The 14,668-nt window shown below is 32.8% G+C and overlaps 1 protein-coding gene across 2 annotated transcripts in view; it reads right to left on the bottom strand.

Moving 5' to 3' along the window:
* LOC133188504 (uncharacterized phosphotransferase YvkC-like) overlaps positions 1–14,668 on the bottom strand; it is a 59,940-nt gene that overhangs the window by 32,976 nt on the left and 12,296 nt on the right. The window contains exons 18-29 of one of the 2 annotated variants that reach the window (XM_061323962.1): positions 12,709–12,826; positions 12,495–12,589; positions 12,143–12,214; positions 11,906–11,932; positions 11,726–11,805; positions 11,281–11,353; positions 10,534–10,626; positions 7,489–7,659; positions 6,485–6,616; positions 5,536–5,620; positions 5,212–5,363; positions 4,705–4,800 (exon numbers count right to left, since the gene is read on the bottom strand). In XM_061323962.1, the coding sequence (XP_061179946.1) occupies positions 4,705–4,800; positions 5,212–5,363; positions 5,536–5,620; positions 6,485–6,616; positions 7,489–7,659; positions 10,534–10,626; positions 11,281–11,353; positions 11,726–11,805; positions 11,906–11,932; positions 12,143–12,214; positions 12,495–12,589; positions 12,709–12,826 (1,194 nt within the window). Of the gene's footprint in view, positions 1–4,704; positions 4,801–5,211; positions 5,364–5,535; positions 5,621–6,484; positions 6,617–7,488; positions 7,660–10,533; positions 10,627–11,280; positions 11,354–11,725; positions 11,833–11,905; positions 11,933–12,142; positions 12,215–12,494; positions 12,590–12,708; positions 12,827–14,668 lie in introns of both variants that reach the window. The other variant, XM_061323961.1, reaches the window with a different exon arrangement.

The following is a 14,668-nucleotide window of genomic DNA, read 5'->3' as shown; positions in this document are numbered from 1 at the left end:
GGGACACAATGGACGAAAAAGTATAACATAGGTGTATATATAGGAAAAATCTTCTTCTCAAGAACCGCAAAGCTATGATTGGTCATATTTATGTGGAAGCACCCTCAGGTGGTGTAGGTTCAAGTTTGTTCAAATTATGATCCCCAGGGGTAGGGTGGGGACACAATGGACGATCAAAGTATAACATAGGTGTATATATAGGAAAAATTTTCTTCTCAAGAACAGCAAAGCTATGATTGGTCATATTTATGTGGAAGCATCCTCAGGTGGTGTAGGTTCAAGTTTGTTCAAATCATGACCCCCAGGGGTAGGGTGTGGCCCCACTGAACGATCAAAGTTTTACATGGGAATATATAGGAAAAATCTTCTCAAGAACAGCAAAGCCACTGTTTGTAATATTTATATGGAAGCAGCATCAGATAGTGTAGATTCAAATTTGTTCAAATCATGACCTCCAGGGGTAGGGTGGGGCCACAATGGAAGTTCAAACTTGTAGAGAAAAATGTCACAGTCAAAAAATTATGTAAGCATCCTTAGTAAGTGTAGATTTAATTTTGTTCAAATCATACCCCCACTCCCTTTTAGGGTAGGTTGGGACCACTTATGCATTTAAGCTTTTCAATACTAAACTGATATTTTCTTTTTTCCTAGCCACAGTGCTCAGGTGAGCGATGTGGCCCCTGGGCCTCTTGTTTTATGTAGTTTTGGCATATAATTCTGTGTAAAACCACAAAAAAGTCCATATTTTGAAATTGCCCCCATTCGACTATAATCAAGGCAAGGTAAAATTTCAATCCAATTTTTCTTAAAAAGTTACATACAAATATAAAAAAAAAATCAAAAATATTTGCTGGTCCATTTTCGTGATATCTAACTAGATTGGGCCTCATTAATTAACACCATCTGAGATAAGTGGTGGATAAAGAGTATCTTCTTTATAGCTGTATTCCTGTTATTAATGTCCCTATGTTGCGTATGATATAAAATATTAGAGGGAAGGTGAGATTTACACACTTCTGAAATATTGAACTTTTAAAAATAGGTGATGTTTTCTGCAAATACATATTAGTACATGTATTGTTTTAGTGTTACTCGGTACTAGTTTAAAAATACGGATATATATTTAATTGCTGTGTTAAAAAATTTAGAAATTTATTTCAAAATTAAGGATTATCTCCGTCATGCATAGCTCTTATCTTCAACGTATTTGGCTTCAGTCTTTGGCACTTTTTTCAGCTCTTCAAACTTTCTTTTTATTTAAATATTTTGGATTTCCAAGTTTTCGGCATGAGCATCACTGAAGAGACATAATTTGTCGAAATGCGCATCTGGTGCATCAAAATTGGTACCGTATATGATTTATTCTATGCACCAAGTAGTAATAAATGAAATTGTCATTCATGTTTTAATATTATTTTCGATTAAGACGACAGGCAGGTAATCCAGATACCCCCTGTTTTTCTTAACAAAAATGTCTTTGTCACATGTACCTGCAGTGGGATATTAAAAGAGACCATTGACCAGTGATAAATAATATTAGAATTGTTTGACTGTATACTTTTGGAATAATATTCAGCTCTTAATAGTACTGGCCATGGAACTAAAGAGTTCGTGTGATGGTAAAGTGTCCATTTGTCTGTAAACATTTTTAATAATTGAAAAGAAAGATTTCTCATGTTCATTAAAAGCATATTGTTGTAAACAATGCAAAACCATCTGTTCAAAACTTAATTTTCAAGCAATATATAGCTTGTTGAAGTGAGTTTCAAAAATTGAAGAAATATCGAAGTAAACCAACGGAAATATTTGCACTCAACCATTACTTATAGTGACCCAATTGTTTACTCTGAGTATATAGTCTTTAAAGAATTGGGTCCAAGGCCCAATTACATGGTCTGAATGTTAAACCATATATGTATACAATAATATACCAACTTAATCTATTTTTCAAGCAATATATAGCTTGCGGAAGTGATTAGATGATGTCCGTCCGGTGTAATTCAAAATATACTAGAATTTTTACTGAATGCATAAAAGATCATGTTTTTGTTCAATTCCAGGAATACACTGAATTATTGGGGAACAGATACAGGATTCAGTATTCATGTCTCTGTTATCCCAAATATATTCCGAGTAATTTTGATTGGCGAACACAGAGCATGGTGTAAAAGCATAGATGTGCGGTGAAAAAGTATATATTTTTCGTTGTAAAGTTATTTTAAAAGCATTTTAGTTTCGTAGCTTGAAAAGTAGCTCTATTTTCATTTCATTAGACATATTACAGCATTTTGCAGAATGCATACTATATGAGAACTTGACAATGATAAGCAAAATGTCCGTTGTCAGTACATGTTAAAGCTGATATGGTTCGGTGTCACTTGTCTTAACATGTAGGTCTGCATGTCTATGAAATGTTGCGGAAATAATCAGATTTATTTATTTTTAAGGCACATAGTATCGGGAGGGGGGGTTCCCTAACTTAATCTTATATCGTTTATTTAGTGTGAAAGTATTCTTTGAAAGGTTCGGTTTCTCTCTCTCTCTTTCTCCCCCCCCCCCCCCCCCATTTCCCCGTTTTGTTTTTGTTTTTGTTTTTTTGTTTTTTTTTGTTACAGAAGAGTCAGTAAAGTTGCAAATAAGCCACCCCCTAAATATGATTTTCTTCTCTCTGTGTAGTTTGTCAAAGAAATTTCAGGCAAATTGCCCATTACTGTCCTAGCCTCTCCCCCAACTTTCAAAAGCGATGTTACAATACATGCATGAAGAGATTTAAGCATATATCATTATGATTGTAGTAATAATTTTAAATTTTGTTGGTTGTAGTTCAAATTTCAACAATTTGAAATAAAGAGATACAAAAAAGTATATGTAATTTCAATTACAGTAATTAGAAAGTGTACAGTTACTAAAATATCAGCAGTACCCCCCCCCCCCCCACCCCAAAAAAAATCATGATAGACATACTGAATAGTATGCGTTTTATTTTACTATTCGTAAAAAGTAAAGATAAAATCTTATTACTTATAAAGTGAAATATTGTCAGCTATACACGAAGCCAAAGTCTGTTGGTTGGCTGCTCGCTTGCTTCATGTTCCTTGAACGCTACTGACTGCCTATTGAGGGATGCTTTAGATCTGTACTCGGCACTTACATGTGTATGGACATAGAGCAGAAAAAGATTGATTTCGTACCAAACATCTGACCACTATGACACGGGACTTATACCGGTCTCGACGTTGAGATTCGAACCAGTGACGTAAGGATCAATTCTCTTGCTCATCTACACTAGAATGAAATGCTCTAACCACTGCATGCGCTTCGTGCTGCTAAGGTGTTCCCCCTTAAAAGTCTAACTTTGAAGCTCGGTAAATCTTAAATTCCTTTGTCATTAAATCGTCCACCCATCGATATTTCAATTTTTTGGTTTCATAATGAGATTGGTCCTTTGAATTTAAATTCAAATCATTAAGGTTTTCTCCTAGAAACAATTACAGAAGAATCAGTACAATGTTATCGACGAAACATGCTTTTAAATTTTCTATCAATAGCACTTGTTCGAAATCTACTGAAGGGTCAGATAAAAAAAAAAATATTTATTTGTTCGGACGAATAAGATATTTTTCGGACAAAATAGATACTCATTCGGAAAAATTAGATATTTGTTCGGACGAATAATTATTACAAATGATATGGTCGGTTTTCCTTTCCAACATCTTTTCCCTCTTTTTTGATGGTATTATTGATAAATAGAATGCATTAAACAGTATTTTACCAATGTTGTACACAGTACAATAATGACAACGGACTGGATTTTCGTAACTTATAACAACGGACATAATTTGAATTATAGCAAAAATTTTCAGTTTTACTTTACTTTGATTTTTATTTCAGGGGCTAAGGAACTTAAAGGAACTTAACGTGTTCCTGGCCGTGATCATGCTACTGAATTAAATGTACCGTCATTGATATTTTATTCATATATTTTATACTTTACGTAATGTTTCTTTTTTCCGCTAGTATAGTCTAAGACACAATAACATGATCTGAATGCAAAACCATATATACAGTTGTAAATTGATCTATTTTTCAAACAATATAATCATAGCTTTCAAGAGTGGCAGATAGACCAAGCCTTCAAAAACGGAAATACTAGTATTTAAACTCGATATAATCGATCATCACTAATTAGACCCAACAGTTAATCTCGGAATATATATACGTTTTTCAATAATAGGGTCCAAGACCCAATTCCACTGTTTAAATGCAACAGGTATATATACAGTTAGTAAACAATTTAGTCTCTTTTTCATGCTATATATAGCTTCCTGACGTGAATTTGGATATTATCAATCTGATCCCGTCTTCGCATAACGACAGATAACATTTGGCCCAATAATTCATAAATACAGAGCAGACCCAATAAATAAGCAAGTTTAAGTATATATATATATATATATATATATATATATATATATATATATATATATATATATTCATAAAAGTGACTAGCTATTCATCTACTGGTAAAAATATCTGCACAAATTATATAATAAATAATAATACACAACTATATTCAAGGGCATTTATATTTTGCAAGTACGTGTCTGGACATTGTTTTAAAATTGCCTACTTTCAAAATCTCTGAATTTGTCCAATATACATTTCAAATATGAAAGCCCATGAATTAAAAAGAAAGAAGAGAACCTCGCGGATGTAGCGATGTCCGTGACGTTTCATAAAATCCTGGTACTTTCTGTTTACAGTTGGAATGCTATCACTTGACAACAAATCAACACATTCCTGAAAATCAAATCACAATCATTAGCAATTCCTACTTAATCGGCTTATTATAAAAGTGAGTATATACATGTAAGTTTTTTTTTATTGTTTTGTTTTAAAAAAGATAAAAGCCTAGAAAATAAGAATACTAATTAATATACCTGTATTCCCAGGAGAAAAAAATATGAAATATTACTCAATTGTAATGATCGTAATTTTTTACTACTTCAATCTAGGCTCGAAAATTATTATGAAAATGAATACAGCTTTGATTTTCATCAAAATTACTATTTTTAATAATTTATAAAGGAGATTCTATTTCCATTTCTTTTCATTCAATACTGATTTTTCATTTTAAGTACATAATACTTTTTAAAGATTTATGCTTCAGAGAAAATGGAACGGAGGTGAATATACGACTTGATTGATTACCTTGTCTGTTCCTCCCATAAATGTGTCCTGGACTCCTGAGTTGACGATTTCTCTGGCCAGTCCCTGAATGGCTACTGGTACTTCTGCACTGTACACATTATCACAGTGTGACAGGACCTGGGCTACATCAGAGCAAACTTCTCTGGTCATCTCTGTCCAAATATAACAACCAATCAAATTACAGTAAAATTGAGTACATTAACACTTTTACAGGTCTTCATACAAATGACAAATGAAATTAATAAACATGTAAATACATTGACAACATTATACAATGTCCCATTTCTCTCGATTTTGTTATAGCAATTATTTGTTTACACCCACCAAGTTTTCCTTGGCGCAAAACCCCATAAGTTGCAGCTGACCATGCCCCAGAATTTGCACTCTTCAGTACGCCTGCCTTCCAAATCTTAAGTTCAGAAAAACTAAATTAATATGTCAACGAAGTGCAAATTAACATGCACATTAAAACAAAATTTTCCTTTACAACTGTATCAATTTTCAAACAAATATGCTACCAAACCACGTACTGCTTATTATTACTTGATTAGATTTAACTTTTGGGAACATTGGCATCACTTTGATGCCAATGTTCCCAAAAGTTAAATCTAATCAAGTAATAATAAGCATAAATTTTTATGCTGTCACAGTCAAGGATGGGATTTGGGGGCACATAGGTTTTGGTCTGTCTGTCTGTGTTTGTCCACAAAAACTTTAACCTTGCCCATAACTTTTGAACTGGTCTTTCATATTTGACATTTATTTATTTATTTGATTTCATATTTGACATGTGTATTTCTTGGTATTTTGGGGGTACCAACAAATTTGAACTTGACCTTTGAGTTTGACCAAACCTTAACCTTGGCCATAGCTTTTGAAGGGTTGGTGCAAGGGCTTATTATATTTCATGTGTATTGCAAGTGACCAGACCTTTTTTGGGGGGTACTAACTTTTTAAACCTTTGGAACTTGACCTTGGAGTTTGACATACTTTTGATAAATATTAACCTTGGCCATAACTTTTGAATGATTTATGCTTGGGCTTTCATATTTGATATGTGTAATCCTTGTGACAAGACCTTTCTTTGGGTACGAACATTTTTTATCTTTTGACCTTGACCTTGGAGTCTGACCTACATTTAAAAAAAATTAACCTTGGCCTTGAGCTGCCATACTTGGGCATCAGTGTTTCACAAAAACATCTTGTGCATTTGATCTTATTAAACAAGTAAGCAAAAAAAGTTAATGTATTTGCTAAAATATAAAATAATTACCTCAGTATAATCTGGCAGTCTTTTGTTTATGTCCTGATACATTTGCTGACTGTCTGAAGATTTGTCTGTTATCGTGTACGTGTCAGCTCTCTTAAACCAATCATCACACTTTTTCTGGGCCTCACGACTGACCTACAATTTGAAATGCAATCACAGTTTCATGTATTATTGTGCTTGCACAGTCTATCATCTAAATATTCACTTAGTCTAAAGAAAGATAAATATTTCAATCACCTACCGTATATACTCAGCTATAAGTCGGTCCGCCTATAAGTCGGTTGTATTTTTTGAGGTTATTATGGAGGGATTTGTCATTGACCCGCTTATAAGTTGGTACAACTTTTTGCCAGAATAAGATGACAATTTCAAATCAATGGTTTAATGTTTTAACCTGGTTTTGATCAATATTTTTAGAAATGACGCCAATATTTAATTTTAAATCATAAGAAAAATATATAATTCACACTTAAAGATAAAAATAAAATTATTTATATGTAAATAAATACATGTGTTTATATATAATCTTAGAATACATAAATGATATAATATATCCAGACACTGTTCAGCGAAAATCATTGGAAATGTTTATAAAATACTACATTTCGCTGTCCAGAAATATACTAATCTTTTTATGACTTGCCAATAAGAGTTTTGGACCAAATTTTAACTCCCAAAAAACTGACTTATAGGCGAGTATATACGGTACAAATGACAAAAAATGAAGATGTTTTGAGATGCATGATATAATGTATCAGACTTAAAATTACAGGTATGCACACATTATTTAAAAAATACAAATTCAACATGAACATTCATATGGTGATTTATTGAAAATATTTCACAAATAATGATTCACAAATACAATGTTAACATGCTTCTTGCTGATCTCTGTTTCATATTCATGCACTCCTAAGACTAAAAATTTCAAACTTACAGCATGACTACATGAGCAATGTCCCTAGTAAATAAGAAATGAATTTTCCAAGCAAGCTGCATTTACTCACCACTGCTATATACTTGATTGTAGTGAGTATTATTGATAGTCGGTCTGTGAATTTTCCATGGTAAGCCTTCACTAAATCAACAGACAGGTCAGGCAAAGGCTCACCACACAAGTTCAGCTCAAAATCCTCCTTCTTCCCAAAAATATTGTTCAAGGCACCACTTTCATTTGGCTGAAATAAGGTAAATACCATAAGAGTAAATCACTTTTTATTCACAAGAAATTTTTATCTCACATAATTACGTGAGACTGTCGACATCTACTACAATTATTGCCGAGATCAACGAAATGCCGTGGACATTATTCTCTAATAAATCAGAAACGTCATAAAGAAAATTATCAAATCAGAAACACATATCAAAACAGTACAGTTGAAATGAATAATATTATTTGTCTTTAGAGTTTAATACTTATTTAGACCATATCAATGCGTTGTCTTCCACCATCTGAACAGTAACTATTGCTTAAAGGAGCTGATATTTGTCCGTTTTTATAGCTATATTGGGCTGTTCCACGGACCTCCCCACAACATTTATACTACGTGATTTTACTGACAAAGCAATGAAATTGACAACTAGCTGATTTTGTTATTTTACATTCATAAAAATTAAGATATGTTACATACAAATTTATAAACAAGTAAAGAATATCTCTAATCCAATGTACGAATTCAAGCTCAAATCATCTGCATTCCATTGAAATCAATATAGAAGTAAACAGGTACCTGTAAAATGCGAAACAAAATAGAAACAAAACGAAACGGAACAAAATGAAATGAAACGAAATCTACCGAAACGAAACGAAATCTTACGAAACGAAACGAAACCTACCGAAACGAAACAAAACGAAACTTACCGAAACGAAACAAAAACGAAACAAAATCAAAACAAAACCTACCGAAACGAAAACTACAGAAACAGCAAACGAAATAAAATCGAGCAAAAATGAAATATATATATATATGTATATATACACTGTATATATATATATATATATATATATATATATATATATATATATATATATATATATATATATATATATATATATATTATATATATATAAACATTATGATTTAAAATATATTATGTAGTGTATACTTTATAAGTAATGAGTCTCTTTTGATACGCAGTAAAAGATAAAAAAGATTTTGTGCGTTTCTAAACGTGCGCATTTGTAAGTATGGATTACACTTTTAAATAGATATTGCTCATTTTAGTGCAAAACAAACACATTAGACTGAGCCTATACATATAACCCAAGTTATCACTATCGGGTTCTTGTTAATACAATCCATTTGTATGTATACTTGTACACTCAAAATCAGATTTTAAGACCTGGCGATTCTTGTACTGCTTTTGTCCAACACCAAACTATATCAGATCACGCACTTTTATAAACAGTAATTTAAAAGCGGAGGATAAGCATTTTTAAAAAAAAAAAAAATAATACGGTAAAATTGCAACATCAAATTTAATTTAAATTCAAAGCATACATTTATCGAAATTAAAATTCAATTTTTATCAAATCATTTGAACAATGAAATACCTGGTCCAATAGAAAGGCTCATGCAGTGATAAGACTTTCAGATGACCAAGCTATTGCATAATTTCACATCTCTATCTCTCTCTCTCATTCTACTAATTATTATAATTTCTATGTAAATGGATAAGAGCTATCGACCCCCTTCTTTTATTCAAAACCATTTTACCAAAAATGACGTTTTGCAAATGAAAACAACCCATGTTGCCACTTTTTTCTTTTTTTCTCCAAAATACACGTACTCCCGTTCACAATATTTTTTAACAACGAGGCTGTTTTGGGGTACCTGTAAATTTTTTATTTTAATTTTATATAATAAACCAACGAAAACATAAGCCTTGAAACCACCAGAGGAGGGGGGGGGGGTCCTTCTCGGAACTACCTCTCAAATAAAAAAAAAAAAAAAAAGCTAGACCCAACAATAATCAAAAGTATAATATTAATTAGGCTTTGCATAATTGATCACATATGTATAAATAATAGTAATGCACTTTTTTTCATTTAACTCAATGTGTACAGTTTTTTTTTTTTTTTTAAGTTATGTTAAAAGACATTCGCAATACAACAGTACAGTAACTTTATTTCGATACGTAAATAGAAAAGCTTTTACATGTAGCACATCCATTATGAGAAATTTATTGTATTTTGATGGCTAAAGGCTAAAAATAAGAGTAAGACATAAAAATTAGAGAATACTACGCTTATTTTGAAATGAGTATTTTGAAATTATATAGTATGCTGGTGCATATTTGTAGCTGGTAGTTGATTTACAGTATATATAAGCATGTATGAATAAATCACTAGAGAAGGGAGCATTTATCGATGTTTAAATATTATATTAACAAGTGCTTGAACTATATAAATTTTATATGAAGTAAAAATAGTCCATATACAGTTACACATTATGAATGATATACCTTGATTTGAAAAACATTCTGTTTCGTTTCGGTAGGTTTCATTTTGAGTTCGTTTGGTTTCTATTTCGTTTCGCATTTTACAGGTTCCGGTTTCTTTTCGGTAGGTTTCGTTTCGTTTCGGTAGATTTCGTTTCGTTTCTATTTCGTTTCGCACTTTACAGGTACCCGAAGTAAACAAACCAATTGACCCTCAGGTGTTAAATGGAACAGTGTAATCACAACATAATGACCTAATTCTTTCTCTACAGAGGAAACAACCAGCCATATTTTAGAGCTGTTAGTAGAATAGAAATAAAGTCCTTGTTCTCATGAATGATGCTGGATAACCTCCTCAGTCTCAAAATGTTGTTTGAAATATAAAAGCCAATTTAAGGCTAATGCCTCAGCTTTTATATTTCAAACAACATTTTGAGACATCTTTGTGTTAAGTACACTTATAAGCTTCAAAAATTTCCAGTTATAGCCAAAACAGACAAGCAGGAAAATTCATACAATACTTCTACATTAAACTCTGTTCCTTGCACATGGAGGGGGGGGGGGGGGGGAGAGAGAGAGAGGAGGAGGGAGAGGGGGCTATAAATACTTACCATAAGGTTTATGAAGAGATGACCACGACAGCCGATTATATATTTCCTGGGATATATGTATCGGGGGTTTCCACATAGACAAACCATTACATTCTGTGATACAAACAAAAGAAACACGTATTAAGACTTTCATTCTCATTTTTAAACTGTACGCAGTGCTTAATTTGATTTTTTTCATTCAAAATCCATGCAAATCTTATTTTTCGAAAATTGGTATGCACATATTTTCTGGTATAAACATAAATTAATAGAATTTCTATGAGATTTAAAAAAATACAATAAAAATGCAACCTAATTTTATACTTAAGCTGGATGTTACTGTACTAAAAGTAAAACTTGTGTATAAACAAGTCCAGGGGATATGAATTTTTAGTTCCTCATACACAAAATTCTTTATCTTCTTTATAAGAATTGCTATTAAATACTGTAAACCAACATTTATTCGTGTGAGAGAAATATTCTAGAGTTTCATGACCTACGTTAACTTGCGAATATTAAACGCCGCCAACCATTTATTTTTGCTTTGTATTAAGAGAGAATTTTCCTCAGTTGCGAAAATTAATCGTCACAGATTGATTTCAAACTGACGAATCACAAATAAAAGATGATGCGAATAATAGTTGGTTTACAGTAAGGTTGGGAAAACTACAACTATCTTCCATATATCCAAGTCTTCCTTGAATCCAAGTTCCTCATAAGAGAGTTCCACTGTATTAGAAACTGAACTGATTGTAAAAGTGAACTTACAAGGCAAGCCTGATCTGTTGCAGAAGCAAACACTGAATAGGTTAAAGGAGTAACTGCTCCAGGCATCATCTCCCTGTAATAAAAAATTATCAAATCATCAGATATCATTGCATGATCTTTTATGAATGGGGGGGGGGGGGCAAAAACTGTAAATAAAAATATCTCTTGGTACATCTTGTATTCAAAATTTAGCACAATCTCTGGGTATGGAGTTGTAGGTGTAATCATAAATTAGCGCTACATATGTCCGTGCCATATATTGTATTTATAAATGATTTCTTAGCAGCATTCATGAATAAGCATATTGTTGTATGTGCCAAAGCCGCTAAAATATGTTGCTCCCCTTTTTGAAGTACACATAGTGCTAAATTCCAGTTTTGACAGATTAAGTTACATGTACGAGCTCTCCACATAATATTTCATTACCACTGAATAAAATTTTTACCCAATATTTCCCGTTGTAAGCCATTCTTTATCTGTGATGAGTGGGTCATCAAATTCATTTATCAGGTCATCATCTGTGACCTCATCTAATGTAGTAATGGGTCGAGCCTAAAAATGTAAAGAATTCAAACTTCATCCAATGTAGTAATGGGTCAAGCCTAAAAATATAAAGAATTCAAACTTCATCTAATGTAGTAATGGGTCGAGCCTAAAAATACATGTATAAAGAATTCAAACTTCATCTAGTGTAGTATTGGGTTAATCCTAACAATATCATGAATTCAAACTTTATCTAATGTAGTAATTGGTCGAGCCTTATATTAAAGAATTCAAACTTTGAGTACAGTACAGGTCAAGCTTGATACCTGTAAACAGGTTTTACCTGTAAACAGGTTTTACCTGTAAACACATGATTTACCTGTAACAGGTAGAACTTCTCTCCAGACAACGCCCACTCTATATCTCTCGGGGATCCAAAGTAGTGCTCTAACTGTAAATAGATAAGAGGCACTGGTAAGGGAATGTCGGGTTCAAAAATTTTACTGCACAAGATCAAGTGTAATGATCTATACTTATTGCAAGTCTTGTAAGAAAGACTGTTGAGAATACTCTAGAAAATGCACTATGTACCAAAAAAGTTTTTTCTCAATATGACATTATCTGTACTAAGAAAGCTGTATTGCTTCTGTGACCCAAATTGTATAACATGACGACTGATCTTTGTACATTCACAAATGAATCATAATCATAACAGCTACTGATTTTGATACCTTTATACCTATCTGGCAAAGCTGCTCTATTTTTAGATCAGACAAACAACACATATCCCCCTTGCTGACAGATTCCTCTTGAAGACCCCCTTCCTCTGTAAATATCAATGCTTCATGAAACTACACACTCAAACTAGTTCCAAAATTGTAAATTTCTATCTATTGTTCAATTAACACATTTATTTACTTGTTTCATTTATGAGATTATAGTTACCTTTAACTGTGATGCGTAGACCTTTGGACCCAATCTGTTTGTTCTGAATTGTGATGTTGTCTTTCCAGTTCCTCTGTACTGTGATAGAATCTGGTGTAGACTTACCAGACACCACAGCCTGTGGGGATAAAAATAAATCATCTAGATTTTCACAAATACTACATTATTTATACCTCCAGAAGAACTGGAAATTTCTGATACTGACAGCAATACAGTAGCTGCATGTAATAAATACCTGAATTTACAAGAAAAAAATTATGAGATTCACAAAAAATATTCTGAAAATCATGTGTTACCATGATGCCCTTTTAGTAACAAGAGGCCCAAGGGCCTTATCGGTCACCTGAGTATAATACAACAATTTAGAAGTTAAATACACTGATAGATGAAGCTTTGTTGCCCTAAAGCAAGAGAAGTAGGAAGATCAGGATCAACAAAATAATTAGTCTAGTATTCAGTATCAACTCATAAATTAAATTTTAATCTGTCCCCCACTTAACACTATCACCATGCAGACTATTAACAAACTATTAGTGCTACTGTACTATTTTTAAACCCATATTAAGACCTCTAGCATTGACCTCTCTTATGGTCTTTCAAGAACTTTTAATAAGATAAGTTATTTTTGCCTCATTTTTATTTATCTATTACTTACAGGTCTACCTGATTATTAAAACTAAGAAAGTACTTTTTGAATTATACGATAAACATTCTTGCATAATTATCTTATTCTATTAACCTTTCAAGTACATTGTTTACAGTGATTAATTATCAAAAGTAAACAGCAAAGGGGAATAACTCCTCTCAGTAGAATACAAATTAATAGAGCCCTGCCCAGGACCAGAATGCTTTGACAAATGGTCCAAATGTTCAAAAATCTGGTAGAAATAAGCTTACTTATATCATTTAAACTATTACTCAGTTTGCTTCCGACATGCCCAGAAGCAGAGAAGAATTTCACAGGTACAATGCATTTTCACTACAGATTCAACAAAGCCTTACCCTAACACCAGAACCCAAGACCAAGGGAAATTTACAAATTTGGAAGAGTTACCCACATCATCATAACTATGGACTTCAAAGAATTAACACTTTTCCACTATATTATCACCCCCCCCCCCCCCCCCTCGTTATGCCAGAACCCCTGACCCTAGGACCACAAGATTTAAAAATTCTGTTCGAAGCTCCCATTTTCATCATAGCTAAGCAATTTATTTATCAGCTCAACACTAAGGAGCAGACAGGATTAATTAATGATTAATAGAATTAATGCTTTTTCACTATATAATCAATAGAGCCCCCCCCCCCCTCCTCAAGAACCCCAAAAACTGAGGCCATATATTTAAAAATTTTGGAAGAGGCATCCTTGCCTATCATAATCATGCACTTAGTTTGTTTAAATAATCTGCAGTAGCAGAGAAGAAGATTTTCAAAGAATCAATGCATTTTCATTATATAATCAATAGAGCCCCTCCCTAACACCAGAACCCCTGACCCTGGGGCCATGAAATTCACAATTTTGGAAGAGGTACTCTTGCTCATCTTAACTATGTACTTAGTTACTTTATTAAATATCTAGGAGCAGAGAAGAAGATTTTCAAAGAATTAATACATTTTCACTATATAATCAATAGAGCCCCACCCTAACACCAGAACCCCTGACCCTGGGACCATGAAATTCACAATTTTTGAAAAGGCATCCTTATGCATCATAACCATGCACTTAATTTGTTTAAATAATACCCAGGAGCAGAGAAGAAGATTTTCAAAGAATTAATGCATTTTCACTATATAATCAATAGAACCCCACCCTAACACCAGAACCCCTGACCCTGGGGCCATGGCTTTCATAATTCTGGAAGAGGCCCACCTCCTCATCATAACTATGTACTTAGTTTATCACCTTAATGCCCAGGAGCAGAGGAGAAGATTTTCAAAGAATTAATGCATTTTCACTATA

Source organism: Saccostrea echinata, unplaced genomic scaffold (genome assembly GCF_033153115.1).
Source record: "Saccostrea echinata isolate AGI-Se365-2 ecotype Australia unplaced genomic scaffold, CSIRO_AGI_Sech_v1 ptg000016l, whole genome shotgun sequence".
In the NCBI taxonomy this organism is placed as follows: domain Eukaryota; kingdom Metazoa; phylum Mollusca; class Bivalvia; order Ostreida; family Ostreidae; genus Saccostrea; species Saccostrea echinata.
Note: the sequence above shows the minus strand (reverse complement) of the source record. Positions and strands in the feature narration are given on the sequence as shown.